Here is a 17,920-nt window from a genome sequence, read left to right as displayed (position 1 = left end):
TAATGACTTCATTCATGTGAAACTAAATAAGCGTGTGTGGACAGCATGAAACAGGATATTGTCTCTGAAAGAATGCTTGAGGAAAAATGACAAACATTGCAGTTAGATAGTTTACCCTTTACAATGTTCTGTATTTTTGTGTACATTTTTATTTGAAATGTTATCAGATCTTCCTTAAATCTTCCTAAATAAAGAGATCACAGCTGACAGACACAAATACATAACATTAACTAAACATTAAATATAGATTTTAAGGAAAAGTAGGCTCTAGGATTATAAGTTATTTTAGTACTTTACTCTAGGAGTATAGTAATTGAGGTCAAGTTTTCTCATCGAGAGAATGGCAGTCAGATGTGAGATCAGCATGCCCTCTCATGTTTCAACAAAATAAACCACACAGTTTTGTTGAAATGTGCCAATGTGGATGTTCAGGTTTTCTCAGGCCTGCATGGATGAGCCAGAAGTTTTGTGGGTAGATGAATCAAAAATTAGCAACTAAAACCCAATGCATTCGAACATAAGAACCTCATACCATCTGTGAAGCATGGTGGTGGCAGTGTCATGGTTCAGGGCTACTTTTCTGCCTGGGGTCCAGGACAACTTTCCATTATTGATGTGCCAATAAATTCTGGGTTGCACTAGCAAATTGTACAAGAAAATGTCTGTTAACTGAAACTGAAACATCACTCTGTCGAAGTAGTTTTGTAAAGAGAAATGGCCCAAAATTCAACCAACCTGTTGTGCAGGATTGAGCACAAGATACTAAAAATATTTCCTTGAAGTTATTGTTGCTCAAGTAGGTCACACCCATTACTGAAAGCAAAGGTATGAATGCCTATTCCAACTTAGATATTTAATAGATTGGTACTTTTAGGTCAACATCTTAATATGTATTTAGTCTGCATTGTTAGCACAATATTAGAATATTATGGAAAACCATTCCTTTTAAAAAATAAGATTTAAGCATATTTTCTTTATATCTAGACAATCAACACATTAGACAATGTGTAAAACACATGTCCCAATACATCACCCTTGATAACAAAGAAGCATCAGATTAATTATGGTCCCAAAATAGCTGTTCTACTCAAGTTATTTCAGATTCTCAGATCTGATTGGTCAGAGGTGTAGACTGATTTTCTACTATTTGGAACAACTTTGTCAGGGGGTTGTGAGTTCAAATCCCAAAGATGTTACATACCAGTGAGTTACATGTGACACAGCAGTTTGTATAGATGCAGGCTGGCTTTAGTGGTGTCAGAGGAAGCACATATTATTCTAGGTTCACACATACAACAAAAAGAGACTATTTACTTATAATGAGAGCTGGAGACTTCCAGCAATAAAAGTCAATGGCAAATAATGTCAGATGCATGTAATGTGGTGCAGCTAGCTTTAGCAGAATAAAGTGATTTTTTTTAAATCACACAACATGAGCAATTTTATAAAACATTTGTAAGCTGTCTTTTCTAGCGGAGTGTCCCCAGCTATCCTGGAAATTTTTTTCTTATCAAGTGTCAGCACCTGACAACAGCATGCCAACATTCCACACATTGTTTTTCATGAAGAAGTGCATCATGTGCATCAAGTGAAGAAGTGCATCATGTGGGTACTTTAATGCACTTCTTCTTGTTGGAGAAGAAGTTTCTTCTGGGTGGAAACTGGCAGGATCAAACTGGTGCAAAAGGGGGTGGAGAATGGTTGAATAAATTGTTGTTTAATCTATTGGAATATTATTTGGGGATTGGTAACAGCCATCAGTTTCACCTCGTGTCATCCTGCCCCCCACCACCTCATCGTTGATTATTTTCCTAAAAGCAATGCTTCCAGTGGTGTGTGTTTTTCTTTCTTTCTTTCTTTTTTTAATTTTGTACCATAGCCCTAAATTAGGGTAGAATTGGTCAATTCAGTAAATATGTCTACTTGTATGATATACCATGGTTTAACATTAAATCAGATTTGTTTGGCATGCAGTTTGTTGTTACAATTAAACGCAACCGCGGGGCAAAACAAACCCCATGCAACAAAAATACGAATCTGGCAACCCTATCTGGCTGCGTAGGTCCACGTGGCATGCAGGGCCAGTTGTAACCTACAGGGGGCGGCATGAGCTACAGGATCGGGTATTATGGGGCGGCGATGCTTTTCATCCACACCGTTAACGAGACGTCGCGTTTAGAAAACCTGTAACATCTGCAGGAGGACACAGATTTTGGCCGACATTTTTGGATCAGACAGTGATTTTTGTTCTACAGCGTGCGGTAAAGACAGCAGTGTGAGATGGTCCAGAACAGTATAATGAGCACCGCGGAGGACGTGGCGGATCAGGTAAGGGAGCAGAGAGCAGGCGGCCTGTCCTGATGGAGAGAAAACCACACACACACAGCCTGGAAGTACACTCTTACCATTTTATTTTTCTCTCTAACTTTCTCTCAGACATGGCCTGTCGATTATGTGAGTTAAAGCAGACAAAATAGTAAGGTTTCATGTGTGAAGTGAATTGGGATTGGGTAAATGTGGAACGAGGAAAGGACGCGGTGCGAGAGAGAGCAGCAAAAGTGCAGCTCCAGGAAATAGTTAAGAGTAACATACAGTGGCTGTGTAGCTTATAACGGTTATTTACACAGCATGCCAGGAAAACACCAGTCCCTTTGGGTCTTCAGGAGAATCTTTAGGTGCCAGTTTATTTCCTTTTCCCATATTGGTTCGAGAGTAAACGTCAGAAGGCGTTTAAATAATCCGCCATATTAATGAACACTGGTCAAATCTCCAGCTCCTGTAATACACACTCGACTAGGTCTCCTAATTCACTCAGCAGCTGCTCTTTATTACATACTGCTTTGTCTGTTTTTGTCATGATTCATGTGTGTACCTGGTGGATGAAGGTGCTCAGTCTGAGCTGTTTCAGTGTTTCTATCCTGCCATATAATCACAGAGCTTTAGTCAGGCCAGCTGCTGACCACTCACTCAGGTCCATCACTGAGAAATGAGGCACTGAATTTAATTAAAGAATAAAAGCACAACACAGGATTTTTTTCCTTTCTTGCTTTTTTATTATGTTTGAATGCCTGGTTTTTGTCTTTGTTTAGAGCAGTGAAATGAATCTTGCTTAAACCACAAGGTGAACTAATTCATTCTGCTGCTGCATTAAACTTTGTGCAGTGTATTAGTGTAGTCTGACTGTCGCTTCAGCCTTCATGTGAATTTTTCTGAAGGACACGGCCAGTATACACACACACACACACACACACACACACACACACACACACTGAACAGGTTTTTAATACAATCCATTGAAGGTTATCAGCTCATTGCCATCTGTAGCTTGAATCTATAGCAATATGCAGACATGCATTTTTTCCCTTTAATCAACACTACCTGTGCTCTGCTGTTACTGAACTGAACAGATGGGTCATGTGGTCAATATTCTTTGGCTGCCAGGCAACTAAATAAACATGGTCCTGAGTGATAATGCTGTATTGACCGAGTCCTACACTGCTCTAAAGGTCTCTTCCCATTCATGTGTGTGCTTGGCTGTTACTTGTTGATTGCTGATTGGCTGCCTTAACTTCCTGCCTCTGACGTGGAGCCTGTAGCAGTGGGGCTTAGCAGAGAGCCTGGAGGCACGGACACTTTCACAAGACACTACAGAACGTAGTTTCGTAATGAACGCCTTTATTGGCGAATCATAGTGTTTCTCATACGCGAGTCATGAAGAGTTGACGTCTCTCGGTCTTTAGATCTTGTCTGTAATCTGCTGCAGGCAAATGGTTGATTTGCTGGAGTTGTTTCTCCTCTCTGTGCCTCTATCGTTTTTTAAATACTGCATGGTTTGTTTAATTTTTGCATATGTACAGCATCTTTGTCTTGTTCTGACCCAGGGATGGATCCTTTTTCTTTCTTTCTTTTTTTTCTTTTCATCTGCCCCATATGCGATGATTCACATTGCCTGTCCCTGAAGCATGGATATTTATTGTCTTTCTCAAGCCATGTCCAGCTCTTCACACTCTTTAATAAGAGAAAAGCTTTAAATCTCCCAATTTCAATATCTATTCTCTTCTACTTCAAAATCTGGCAATCATAAATCCTAAAAAAGAATCCAGCAATCAAAATGAAGAATTCTGGATTAGAGCAGGAAGTTACTGTTTAATGTAAATATATTCGATAGAAGATGCCTGATTGCAGTTTACAAGCTTAAAGGGTATCTCCTTCACATATCCTGCCTCCTAATTTCTCTAAATCTGGGTTAGAAGCCAAATATAAATGTCCTTTATGCCATATTTGACCCTGTAGATTCATGTCAAATGTGCATTTAGAGCAGATGATGATGATGATGATAATGATCAGAAAATCAAGTGCACATTTTGCATATTTTGTACCTCTTTCCTTTCCTCGGCTGAAGAGTGTTCAGATCACGTCAGTGGCGGGCATAGACATGTCATTTCGGCATTTCACGTCAAGCTCAGAAGGCTACACTTATGTGTATTGCTGTCTCAAACGATTTGGGATAAATTATAATAATTAGGTAATATTGATGTTGAGGTAAATTGCAGTCAAGCACACTTCTTTTTTTACTGTAGTACACTGGCTTCATTCATACTCACATTGGCAGATCTAAATGTTTAATATGTTTTTGAATCAAATGTTTTATTTCGTTTAAAATTAGTTTTGTGAATGTTGAATAAAATTGATTTTATCTAAATGGACAATGTCATTACTGCAATGTGTTACTGTATCACCTCAACTGTCCTCCAGGAGCAGGGTTAGCCACCTGTGTTATAATATGCTATTTGAATGTTTTCTGCTGTCTTATCTGTTGTAGTTCTTGCGAGTGACGAAGCAGTACCTTCCCCACGTAGCAAGATTGTGTCTGATCAGTACCTTCCTAGAAGATGGTATCAGGATGTGGTTCCAGTGGAGTGAGCAGAAAGAGTACATCGAGAGCTCGTGGGGATGTGGCTTCTTCCTCGCCTCACTCTTCGTCTTAATAAACTTACTGGGCCAGCTGGGTAAGGTGGTAGCTTGACTGTATTGAGAAGGGCTGCACTGTCAATTAAGATGAATATAAACGGGTCATTTGTAGTGTATTTTATGTAATAAAAGGATGATATTAATCAGTGTATAAACCTGTAGCACACAGAGGAAACAAACTGGGAAACATTCTACAAATGCAGGGACTGTTCCAAAGCGCACACTTCCAGTAAATGTTTAAATGTTAAATAAAGTCTTCATCGCGTAGATGATTACACGTTTAGCTTGGTTAAACATTACATTTTAACCAAGGTTGTACAAGTTCCTGTCTATGAGTTGTTACTATAGAAGCAAGAATATATTAGTTAAATTAATATATACACTATCACACTAGCTAACATCTATTCAGCTCAACATTCTAGCTAAATAGTATACTGCGGAAACCAGTAGACAAGTTTGTTAAAAAAAAAAAAAAGTCAGCGAACACCGGGCTAACTCTGACATTTGGCTGTGTTACAAGTTCAGGGCAAGTGATCTTCATCAGGCTTATAATATCCATCCACTCTCAGAGATTTAGGCCTAGAGGTTAAGATTATTAGATCAATTTATTTATAGATTCATAAACAGTATTTTATGTTTTGTTAAACGTCGCAATATAAAACATGAAAAAAACCTATTGCAACTTATCCTATGTATTGTAATTCATACATATGTTTTTAAACTTAAAAAGAAAAGAGGGTGAATTTATTTATTTTTATTCTTAAAAAATTCCTACACTGTTTAAAAGCGGTAAAAGTTTAACACTGAGCACTGGGATTGTGTCTTTCATGGGTAAAAATCTGATGCCATTAATCATGGAGAAATAAGGGTTCTTCTTGTAGACTTTAGATGTTCATAAAGTTCTGATTTTAAAAATATAATTATAATGAAAATTTGGGTTATTCTGTCCATATTATCCATCCATTCTCAATGCTGTTTATCCTACTGAGATATGGGGAACCGGGAGTTATTATGGAACCCAGAATCACAGGACACCCTGGACAGGATGCCAGGTCTATCGCAGGGCAAAATCGCATACACTTCTTTACACATTACAGTTTTTTAGAGATGCAAATCAGCCTGCAATGCAAAGCATTTGTACTCTGGAGGAAACCCCTTAGACACGGGTGAACATGCAAACTCCACACACACACACGGTAGAGGCAGGAATCAAACCCTGGAAGTGTGAGGCAAGCATGTTAACCACCACATTATCGTGTCATAGCATTAATAATGTCTGATTTCTTGTTTATTCTATATTTGAAAAGCAGCTAATACTGCTTGAGATATGGAGATAAAGTGTTTTATCTCTCTATTTTTCAGACTGTCCTGTTTATAGAAATGAATGTTAACTGTGCTGGGGTTTAATCTGTCTGTTCCCAGGTGGTTGTGTATTGATCCTGAGCAGGAATTTTGTGGAGTATGCCTGTTTTGGATTATTTGGAATCATTGGACTGCAGGTGGGTTACAAGGGAGTTGTCTTGCACTGAGGTTACTGACACACTCCTTACATTTGACTCATGCCTCTGTCCAGTCTTTTAATTGTAATTACAGAAAATGAACTTCAGGAGAACTGTAACTTGCACTGGTGTAAAGCCTCCTCTTTCTATTGCCTGATATTTAACTTCAGTTAAGGAAACACTAGTCTCAGATTATCAAAACTTACATAATCATCACATTCACAGTAACGGCTGTCATTGAGCTTAAAGTGGCAGCAATATGAGTCTATGTAGTAGCCATGGCTGAACCACCAGGGGTCAGTTTTACCACCAGTACATAAGAATATAATATTTAGGGCTGGAACAGGAAAATAATAAAATGTTCTACACAGAAGGTGATTCTTTTCAGGTAATAATGTGTTTAAGTCCTCTTATTCCATAGAGGTATGCCAGTTTCTACAATTTTTTAGTTCATCAAACTATCCATGTATACAAAATTCCTGTTCCTGTTATCGTTTGTGTGAAAGCAGCTAGAAATAGTTACCTTGTTTCATTCTCTTGAAGTTAATAAAGCAAAAGAAAATAGCCAAGAAACCGCAACACCTTCCGTCCTGTCTCACGTTAGCTAAGTTTAAAGGTACAAGTCTAAATCTAACCCTTTCTAAATTCTCAATAATTATCTCCTCGCCGGTGTTAAACAACACCTTCAGAGCATTTGGGAATTGAATCAGAGGTCATTTAGAATAGACATACACTATATTGCCAAAAGTGTTCGCTCACCCATCCAAATAATCAGAATCAGGTGTTCCAATCACTTCCATGGCCACAGGTGTATAAAATCAAGCACCTAGGCATGCAGACTGTTTTTACAAACATTTGTGAAAGAATGGGTCGCTCTCAGGAGCTCAGTGAATTCCAGCGTGGAACTGTGATAGGATGCCACCTGTGCAACAAATCCAGTCGTGAAATTTCCTCGCTCCTAAATATTCCACAGTCAACTGTCAGCTGTATTATAAGAACGTGGAAGTGTTTGGGAACGACAGCAACTCAGCCACGAAGTGGTAGGCCACGTAAACTGACGGAGCGGGGTCAGCGGATGCTGAGGCGCATAGTGCGAAGAGGTCGCCAACTTTCTGCAGAGTCAATCGCTACAGACCTCCAAACTTCATATGGCCTTCAGATTAGCTCAAGAACAGTGTGCAGAGAGCTTCATGGAATGGGTTTCCATGGCCGAGCAGCTGCATCCAAGCCATACATCACCAAGTGCAATGCCAAGCGTCGGATGCAGTGGTGTAAAGCACGCCACCACTGGACTCTAGAGCAGTGGAGACGCGTTCTCTGGAGTGACGAATCGCGCTTCTCCATCTGGCAATCTGATGGACGAGTCTGGGTTTGGCGCTTGCCAGGAGAACGGTACTTGTCTGACTGCATTGTGCCAAGTGTAAAGTTTGGTGGAGGGGGGATTATGGTGTGGGGTTGTTTTTCAGGAGCTGGGCTTGGCCCCTTAGTTCCAGTGAAAGGAACTCTGAATGCTTCAGCATACCAAGACATTTTGGACAATTCCATGCTCCCAACTTTGTGGGAACAGTTTGGAGCTGGCCCCTTCCTCTTCCAACATGACTGTGCACCAGTGCACAAAGCAAGGTCCATAAAGACATGGATGACAGAGTCTGGTGTGGATGAACTTGACTGGCCTGCACAGAGTCCTGACCTCAACCCGATAGAACACCTTTGGGATGAATTAGAGCGGAGACTGAGAGCCAGACCTTCTCGTCCAACATCAGTGTGTGACCTCACAAATGCGCTTCTGGAAGAATGGTCAAAAATTCCCATAAACACATTCCTAAACCTTGTGGACAGCCTTCCCAGAAGAGTTGAAGCTGTTATAGCTGCAAAGGGTGGACCGACGTCATATTGAACCCTATGGATTAGGAATGGGATGTCACTTAAGTTCATATGCGAGTCAAGGCAGGTGAGCGAATACTTTTGGCAATATAGTGTATTTGACATGGCAGCAGTATCCGAATGATTGAATCAGTTATGTGGTCAATAGAATTAGGCGATTAAATGATGCAGAACGTATCCGGCTCCATGTTCATTATGTTTGTGCTCTGTTTCAGACTATTGCCTACAGCATTTTGTGGGACCCAAAGTTTTTGATGCGGTGAGTTCAAGTCAAGATTAAATCAAGTAACCACCCCATTAGTATTCCTTCTCCATTACTACTGATTCTTTCTCTCTTTCTGTCTTTTATAGGTATGCGAAAAAATAAGTGTAGATTTGTATAGCAAAAACAAGTAGAAAGGCATAGTAAAAAAAAAAAACAAGAAATATTGTAAAATGACTAAATAAAATACAAAGACAGATTTTTTTTTACAGTGCAAACCATGTGTATAATTTAATTCAATATAAAGGCTCTATATACAGAACAACAAAGAAATGTATAAAATGATCAGAACAGAATTAATAAAATTATGTTGTGTCTACATAAGTCTGTACCATGTCAAGGTGTGTGTCACTGTAAAAAGCCACAGTGTACTGTCTTTTTAGGGCTAAATAGTATTGCCTCTCTCTCTCTCTCTCTCTCTCTCTCTCTCTCTCTCTCTCTCTCTGTGTTAGGAACCTAGCACTGGGGGGCGGCTTGCTGCTGTTGCTGGCTGAGTCACGTTCAGAAGGCAGGAGCATGTTCGCTGGGGTGCCCACGGTGCGAGAGAGCTCTCCTAAGCAGTACATGCAGCTCGGAGGACGTGTGCTGCTTGTGCTAATGTTCATGACCCTGCTCCATTTTGATGCCAACATCCTCTCTGTGAGCACAGACACACACACATGTACACATACACACAAAAGCACCGAATCCCTAGCTCTCATCATGGTCCATGATGTAAGCTGTAGTGTACTGGTTAGATTAGTGCATACTGGGTTTATTTTGGCCAGATGAGTGTGTTTGTACATATTGCTATATAGCTGCTGTTTTAATTGAAAGGAAGGTTTATTTTAATAAGCCCTAATTACTTTTTTTTTATTAAAACAATAATAATAAGGAATATAATGCATTGTGGTTTGCTGTTATCAATAACAGCATTAGTCACTGTCCAGCCCAGTAAGAAAAGAAAATTCAGCATTGTTTCTTTCAATGCAGTACAAAATAAGTATATGCAAAGTGTAATACTCTGATTGGCCAGTAGGTGTCAGACTAACAAAGACCCTCATAATTCTATGTGTCATTTTGAGCACAGAAAGCTGTGCATTACTGATGTCTAATTTATTTTCTTGTCTTACAGATCTTACAGAACCTGGTGGGTACGGCTCTAATAATCCTGGTGGCCATCGGGTTCAAGACAAAGCTGGCTGCTCTCACTCTGGTTGTCTGGCTCGGTGTCATCAATGTCTACTTCAATGCCTTCTGGACCATTCCAGCTTACAGGCCCATGCACGACTTCCTCAAGTACGACTTCTTCCAGACCACATCTGTGATCGGAGGTCTGCTGCTTGTGGTAGCACGAGGTCCCGGTGGAGTCTCCATGGATGAGAAGAAGAAGGAGTGGTGAGATTGTGCAAAGCTCAGATGGCTCTCTTGCTCACTCTATAGTGTGTGCTCTGCAGTAGTTTCCTGCAGCATTATCCCCTCAAAGCAAGAGCACTATATAGGGAGTGATGAGCAGTTTGAGACACATGGCCTGTAGTGAAGAAACCTAGAAGCCAACAACATGACTCACTCTTTTCTTTTGCAGCCCAAGCACTGTCTCACTTTTCTATGGTTTCAGTGCGTTTTCTTCATTTCTACAGGCCTTTTAGGCGTTTATATATATTTTTTGTCATATTTATTAGCAACAAATATGGCCAGAACATTTTTTTCCAATTCCTGTTGTTAATATAACCATAAGATCTGCTACATTAATATAACATTTTAATAATCCCCTCTGTTTTTGGAGCCAGTCATCATGTCCACTGACCAAAGACACATTCCTTTTTTTTTTCTTTTTTCTTTTTTTTTTTTTACTTTTTATTTTTATATTCAAACAACGGTGGCTGCTCTGGTGTTATCTGAGCCCTGTTGCTGTTCAAATTTTTTATACATAAGTTATAATAACATCAAGGTTTCAATTGGTTGGCCTTGTAAGATCTCCAGTAATGGGTATTTTTACATCACATAGCTGTTTATGAATGTATCATCATAACTGTGCTGAATCAAACCGAATGGTTCCATTGTGTAGAGCTGTGTGACAGCTGATGTTCATCACTACAGCTCAGGAGTACAACAGGCAAGAAGTAAGAGATTAACAAACCCAGTTTGTGTGTTTTTCAGTTATTTAAAAATAAAAACAAAACAATGATCTATGACTACCCTTAATGGCCTTTTAGATTTTTTTTTATTTTTTTTATAATAATTATTATTATTTTCCTCACCGTACCAATATAGATATTTTGATTTATTATGTCAGTATATGGCATTGTTAACCGTGTGTAAACTGTTGTCAGGTCACTAAAGTTTACAGTAGCTGAGTATTTTTCAAAACAAGCGAAGCAGGAATTTTAAATGAATGAAACCCTGTGATTTGTCATGCAGTGTTTTTCCTCTTTGTACAAAAAAAAAGTCCAGAAAAAAAAGTTGGTTTTCTAAATGTCTCAAGTGTCTCCTATATGTTTTGATAAAGGGAAAATAAAAAAGCAAACTTAAGCACAGTGTTCTTGTTTCAATATCGCCTTGTTTATAACTGCCTACACTGCCAGTCTTTTTCAAGAATTTCATTTGTGAACATATTACTGAACAGACACTGAACAGTGTAGCCATCACTGGAGCCTGGTGAAGGGTTGGATAGATTAGGCAGCAAGACAGGTCAGTTTTTCCAAAGTTGACACGCTGAAAGCAAGACATGGGCTGTAAGAACCATAAGAATCTGAGTGACTTTCAAAAAATCACAATTGTATTGAATAGACAACTGGGCCAGAGTGTTTACAGTACAGCAGGTCTTTTGGTGTTTTCTCAGTATGCAGTGCCAAAATTGCCCCAAGGAAGTCCTTGTGCTGAAAAAGTTCACGCTGGCTATGATAGAAAAGTGTCAGAACATGGAGCAGTGACGAAAGGTGGTCTGGTCTGATGAAATACATTTTCTTTTACATTGTGTGTGTGTGTGTGTGTGTGTGTCACTTACCTGGGAAAGAGACAGCACCAGGATGCACTATGGGAACTATGTGCCAGGAAAACCTGCTAAGTCCATGGAGAGATTTATCATCATTTTAAGAACCTGTGGCAATTTTTCAGCTAAACAAATGCCCTAAATTGCAGCTACAAGTTCTGCTTGTTCCAATAGGAAACCTGGGACAAAGGCTTTTAATCATTTTAACCTTATGTGCTCATAATTCTGGCAAATATACAGTTGCAACAAAATGTGCATGCCTGGGAATTACTTGGCTTTCTATTGTAATTACTCACAAAATCTGATCATATACACGAATATTATACACAAATACACCCTGCCTTAATAACACACAGTCCACTATACCCTTAATGTCCTTATTAAGGAATTAAGGAATAATCATTCACAGTTAAGGCTGGGAAAACAACTGTGGTCAAATGTTTCCTGTTGATAAGACTTGCACAACTGTAGGAAAGACTTTCCATTCTTTCTGTGCCATGCAAATTGACTAGGAAGAAAAATTATTGCTGAATAGCTTTTAAAAACATTTTTAATAGATTAAAAAATCAAAATATAACATTTGCTATTATTGTGTACTCCCTTTCAGTAATGGCATTATCCTGATCAGGGTCGAGGTGGATCCAGACCCTTTCCCAGTATCACTGTGGAATACACCCTGACTGCTTGTGTCACATGCTCAAATCACAAATGTAGTGTATCTTAGCCATTTCACCTACTGGCCTTATTTAGTGTGATGGTTGGAAACCAGAAAACCAGAGTTTCATGAGGGAAAATGTGCAGAATATCCACAGGGACCTGAGCTCAGGCTCAAACCTGGGACCATGGAGCTGTGAGACTGCAATGAAAAACACTGCACCACTGTCTTGCCCAAACAGAATCACTAACTGCTAATGATAAATAATTCCTATATTAGCTTTAACAGTCTGCCATTATAAAACTGAAACCGATGCTTGTTTTCCTGTGATCAAACAGAAGCTATTACCCCCTGTAATGCTCTTTAAGCAAACTTGAAATCACTTAAATATCCTGAAGTGAGGTGAGCATCAGAAGTGGGATTCAGGCTAAAAAGGTCATGAAAGCGGGTGGTTTTTAATCTAATACAATTGAGACTGGGTGGTTTTTAGTCTCATGTGGATGGGACTGGGGTGGGGGTAGTTTAACGTGTTTGGGAGCGGTCAGTTTTTATTCATTTGGTCATTTTTAGACTTATCCATTTGTTTTAAATAAGTGATTGACCCTGGTCATAGCTGCTGTGGTGTCATTAAGGATGGACATTTTTTTAAGGTTTGGGGATTTAGAACTATTTATACATCCGAGCAAAACTAGCTGCATGAACAGTAAAAAGAAATATTTTAATAATAATAGATAATAATCTATTTTAATATCCATGATGCTGCCTGATTTACATCCGCGTTTTCACCTTTACCACAAGGTGGCGCACGTGATTCTCTAAACAATCATAAAGGCGGTTTTTTTTTTTCCATATTGAAATTAGGCTGTTTCTTTTCAATCCAAACCCAGTTCTCTCCTGATACAGATAGTGATGTTTTGAAAACTGTATCATGGAGAGGAAAATTTACATTGTTAGAAAACATCAATTGCATCACCGATCATTTAAAAAAGAAAAGTTAAGACCGAAGTGATTCATACTTCAGTGTCAGTCCATCCAACCCTAACCAAAACTAAAGAGCTTGACTGTGTTTAATCAGTGACAGGGAAATATCTGTGTACAACATAGGTTCTGAAGACGATAAAAGTGCACTAATAAATATATGCTAGCAATGGTACAGTGTTGGATATTGTAAAAAGAAATATTAAGATATTACACAGTAGAGTCAAGTACACTTTCTGTTCTCTATCACTAACACAGTCCCAGACCTGATTAGCAGGCAAAGTGAAACAAAAAAGCCAGTTATTGGACATGATCATTAATATTAATTTTTTTTTAGTTATTTTTACTTACAAGAGTAACTTGTTATAAACTATGAATAAAAAGCTCTTAATAAAAATTTTGATGAAAGACTTGGTTTTATGGGGATAGATGAAAAAAGATCAATTCAGTGCTCTGTGAGGCCTAAGTTCAGGCCACACTATGTTTGTCTGTGCTGAGCTGAAATTTAGTGAAAGTTGGTGGCAAGGTCAACCACAAAGCATCATCAAAAAGTTGTTCTTCAAGGAGAGCTAAAGACATATGGACAATGATTTGTCATCAGAAATGGCCCTTGTAATTTCCAATTTCATGGGAGACAGAGACGAGGTCGGGCCAGTCAGCCACAGTTCTGGCTGTGTGTGTCCACTGCAGGCCAAGCTTTTGTCCTGAAGCTGTGCCATGGGCCTCTACATGTGGGGGAAACTTCTCCTCCTGACACTCTGACACCCGCGTGTCACCAGCAAGCATAAGATGTAGAATTGCAGCCATTCATAAAGGACTCTTCACAGTCATATAAAGGGCTCGTGGGTCAGGGTGAGCCAAGTTCAGAGAGGCAGAGTTGTGCTGGGATTCGCTGGTGTCATGCTTGTTCTGCCCTTTGATGTCTCTTCAGGGCAAATATGGACCTTTTCTCACACCCTTTACAAGTGTCACTCATGTTGGTGAAATCTTGGGTTAAACAGTTGTGTCTTGTCAGTGGTAGCAGTGTGAAATCAATGATGCGGACAAATCGGCACGTAATATAATCCACTGGATGAGCACCTCTGGTTGGTCTTTCACCCAATACCATGATCATAGTTGTGTTTAAGGTTTGTCAAAGCCACTTGTGATAACTTGCAATAATCACATAGACAACCACACAAGTTCCAGGTCAGCAGTTTAGTGGCTGCCACTGACTGTCAAAGCCCTCAGGGCATCACTTAGCATCACACTGGGGAGAGCAACCACACCCAGGCCTCTCCACACTTCCTACCTCACTAAAATTAAGAGTAACACTGGCTCTTAACATCAGTGTTGGATAAACATGCAGGCGTCTTTGATCAGAGCGTGGGTGACCTGTTGATGTTGATAAGCAGAAGAGGGAAGAGAGGGATGGGATGGATGTAATGACAGAATAGGTTGCACCATGATGGAGGAAGTAAGATCAAACAGTCTGTGATTTCTATTGTCTTTAAGGGGTTTTGATTGACAAGACACTAAGAGCCCTTGGCCTAAGGGAAATGTACACTTAATTACCCCATACTCAGATTACTTCTGAGGTCAGGTGTTCTTTCAAGGCCATATGATATCAGTCTAAAGAGTAGTATAGTGTATTTCTAGATTAATGAGACTTATAATTGAGATTCGCAAGTTTTCATGACCTCCGCTGAAACTTACAGCTACTTACTTAGACCCTATGTCCAACTTTGCAGTATTTCGTATTTTCACTTCATCCCTCCCACACTCCTTCCTCTCTGCCCATTATGCCCATGGCTCTCTCTTTCACTCTATTCTCCCTCCTCTCTCTTTTTCTTTCTTTCTCCACCAGGCTCTTTTCTCTGGACTCTCAGGGATTCAATTGAAGAGCAATGAGGCAGCTAATGTGCAAAAAGATAGAAATTTACTTGCTTTAAGTTCATGCTGCAAGCCTCTCAAAGAGAGCATTCAGTGGCCCGCCGCACCACAATATGGGCCGAATGAATAAAGCCTGTACACAGGTTCCTAGCGGCTACATGATGATTCAGTTCACGGCCCATTTGCCTCCAATGCTCTCCTCTCTCTCTCAGCTTCAGGTTTTTTATCTTCCTCTTTCTTTCAGAATGGCATCTCAGAGCCCTCCAGCTGTGGAGGTCGAAAATGAAATGCACTGATACAGGCACAAGAACCAATTTGTCTCCTAAACCGTTTTGAATATTTAAAGCGATTGAGAGGATCTTTAAAAGTCAGGGACTCAACTTTCAATCGATGAAAACCAGCACAGGATTTTAAGTATGCACCTCACACACTAATTCAGTTGCTGCTTTTCTAGTTGTGACCGCATATTTTTTTTAAATGGCTGGAAAACACACACATAAATGATGTCTTTGCTTCTGTATTCAGATGCCTTTTGTGTCCTATTGAAGTACTCAATGGCAGAGCCAGGGACAAGATTCTTGAGGTAGAATGCAGGTAATGCCTTCCAAGTGAGGCTTTTTTTTTTCTTTTTAACGCTCAGCCTCACACTAACTACAGCTAGGAAGGCCAACAATCGAAGTTCATTCACTCTCCACTCCACTTCAATGGCTGGGCAACAATTGCTTTTATCAGAGATGCAATCACAAGTTTTCTTCCATTGACTGTTACACTTTCTCATAAGATCAGGTATATGTGACCTCACCAACAAAGTGGTACAAAGAAGCATTTGACCTCAGTAGAGTGTCTGTAGCTGCCAGTCTCTCTCTCTCTCTCTCTCTACCACCCACCAACCTGTCACAAATTCTCTACTGGGAGGGGGAAAGGGGGGAAAACATCTAGAAAAAGAAACACAGTGGCTATTTTTAGTTTAGTTTTTCTTTTTAGATCCAGGATCCTTATATTACATTTTCTAGAACTTCATTTTTCATGTCTTTTCTCAGGCTGTACTTTTCAACACATACTGCATGTACCATTGTGAAGAATAAAATGAGTAGGAGATCAAATTAAAAGATTTGATCCGAGTCAAGCCATACTAAAGGACTTTTTTCTGCATTTACTTACATTTATGTTCAAGATAGATAGATAGATAGATAGATAGATAGATAGATAGATAGATAGATAGATAGATAGATAGATAGATAGATAGATAGATAGATAGATAGATAGATAGATAGATAGATAGATAGATAGATAGATAGACATTTACTTTGGAATGACCAGCTTGCTTTCCAGCGACTTCTCAGTCTTAGCATCTACCCTGCTGAGCACATTGTTCATTGCTGGTCTCTGGTAACATTAATGTATATCACAGCTATTATTGACAATTAAAAAGAATTTTAATAGGCATTAGGAGCATTGTTTAACCACAAAACTCCCTTTTTATCCTGCTTTGCCTTTTTCTCTGTCTTCTCTATTCACCAAAAGGCCATGAATTCCCATAAAGCACTCAGGGAAAGAAAGAAAGGGCACAAGGCTGCAATTTTTTCACCAACAGGGTCTTGGGTTCTATTGTGTGAACTGGGAGAAATCCTTGTGATAGGCTCAGAGACAGATTGCAAGTAGGGAGACTCCTCCTGGCTACCCTTATTCACTGTGCCACTTAATTTATTTGAAGTTTTAATCTAATTATTAACTATTTGGGGGGAGATAATAAGCTTTGAGGCTGTAATAAGCGATTGGTATCCCAGCACTCTTTGACCATTCAGAGCTCTGGCACTGGGGCCAACTTTAGGGGGGAAGTGAGGTCCTTGACAAAGCCCTTGTCCAAAAATATTTTGTCAAGTCTTTTACGTGTCATTCTAACAGGGCTTACATTGGGGTGCTGAAAGGAGGCGAGAAAGCCGCTTTTAAGGCTTGATTGGCAACTGCAAGCGCGCTAAATGCTAATGAGGCCCAGATGGATGGAAGATTAGCGTGGACATATTTTCCCTGCTTTTTCTCTCCACAGCCACAAAAGTTTGCCTGTCTGTCTCCGTAAACCCCCCGTGACCCTTTCTGCACGCCACCTTCGCAGTCTGCCACCCCTGCTTCCACCGCTAAGCCCCTTTTATTGCTCATTTCAACTATTAATAACCCAGCTAATAGGACCCCCTATTCACACTGAGTAGAGGGACAGTAATTAATTCATGGGATCCGGCCCCTTGATCTGGCTACAGGAGGGGCCTTTGAAGAGGTCCAGAGGCTGAGGCTGGAGTGTGCAGGGGGAAAGTGAGCAGTGTTGCTCTCTCATTTCCACAACACCCATCTAAGGGGCAGTTACAGTGCAGTTTTGGGGTTGAATTTGTATCACTACAAGTTTTTAATGTACCTGATTAAGAGTGGGCAAAGTCCTATGTGCAATGCAGTAGATATTATGTTTCTTCTATGATTATGGTCGAAGTGTTTTTACTCAAATACAAACAAGAACGTACAGAGACAGAGCGAAAATAAACTCAGATTCCATGTGGAGCTGGTGGGACAGAAGGTGTGGAGTACATTACAAAAGCAAGCCATGAAATTCAATTAAGAGGGGTCTGCCTGTGATTTCACAGCCTTCATGGGAAAGAATAGCATTTGATAGATTGGTTCTCCTATTTACAGCCCATCTAGGCATTGCTTGTCATTAGCAAGTGCCACACCTCCAGCTCCTCCCTCTCCTTTCTCTCTTCCTTAACCTCACTCCATCTCCCTCTCTCTGTCTGTCTTTCCCTTGACTTTATGCCCCATTCTGCCTCTTTCTTTTTCTCTCA

General features: G+C 39.9%; 1 protein-coding gene across 1 annotated transcript; it reads left to right on the top strand.

The window, feature by feature from the left end:
* Window positions 1-2,106: 2,106 nt before the first annotated feature.
* Window positions 2,107-11,127, top strand: surf4l (surfeit 4, like). The gene is made up of 6 exons (XM_058375437.1): window positions 2,107-2,328; window positions 4,823-5,009; window positions 6,394-6,470; window positions 8,570-8,613; window positions 9,069-9,255; window positions 9,731-11,127. Exons 1-6 carry the CDS (start codon window positions 2,281-2,283, stop codon window positions 9,995-9,997), a joined length of 810 nt encoding a protein of 269 aa, XP_058231420.1. The 5' UTR covers window positions 2,107-2,280; the 3' UTR covers window positions 9,998-11,127.
* The last annotated feature ends 6,793 nt before the right edge of the window (window positions 11,128-17,920 follow it).

Source organism: Hemibagrus wyckioides, linkage group LG22 (genome assembly GCF_019097595.1).
Source record: "Hemibagrus wyckioides isolate EC202008001 linkage group LG22, SWU_Hwy_1.0, whole genome shotgun sequence".
NCBI classification, from domain to species: Eukaryota; Metazoa; Chordata; class Actinopteri; order Siluriformes; family Bagridae; genus Hemibagrus; species Hemibagrus wyckioides.
This window is presented reverse-complemented; position numbering and strand designations above follow the sequence as displayed.

Coding starts and splice junctions, on each gene's coding strand:
- surf4l (XM_058375437.1), top strand. CDS start 2,281: ATGGTCCAGAACAGTATAATGAGCACCGCGGAGGACGTGGCGGATCAG. Junction 2,329..4,822: donor CGGAGGACGTGGCGGATCAG/GTAAGGGAGCAG, acceptor TATCTGTTGTAG/TTCTTGCGAGTGACGAAGCA. Junction 8,614..9,068: donor GACCCAAAGTTTTTGATGCG/GTGAGTTCAAGT, acceptor TCTCTGTGTTAG/GAACCTAGCACTGGGGGGCG.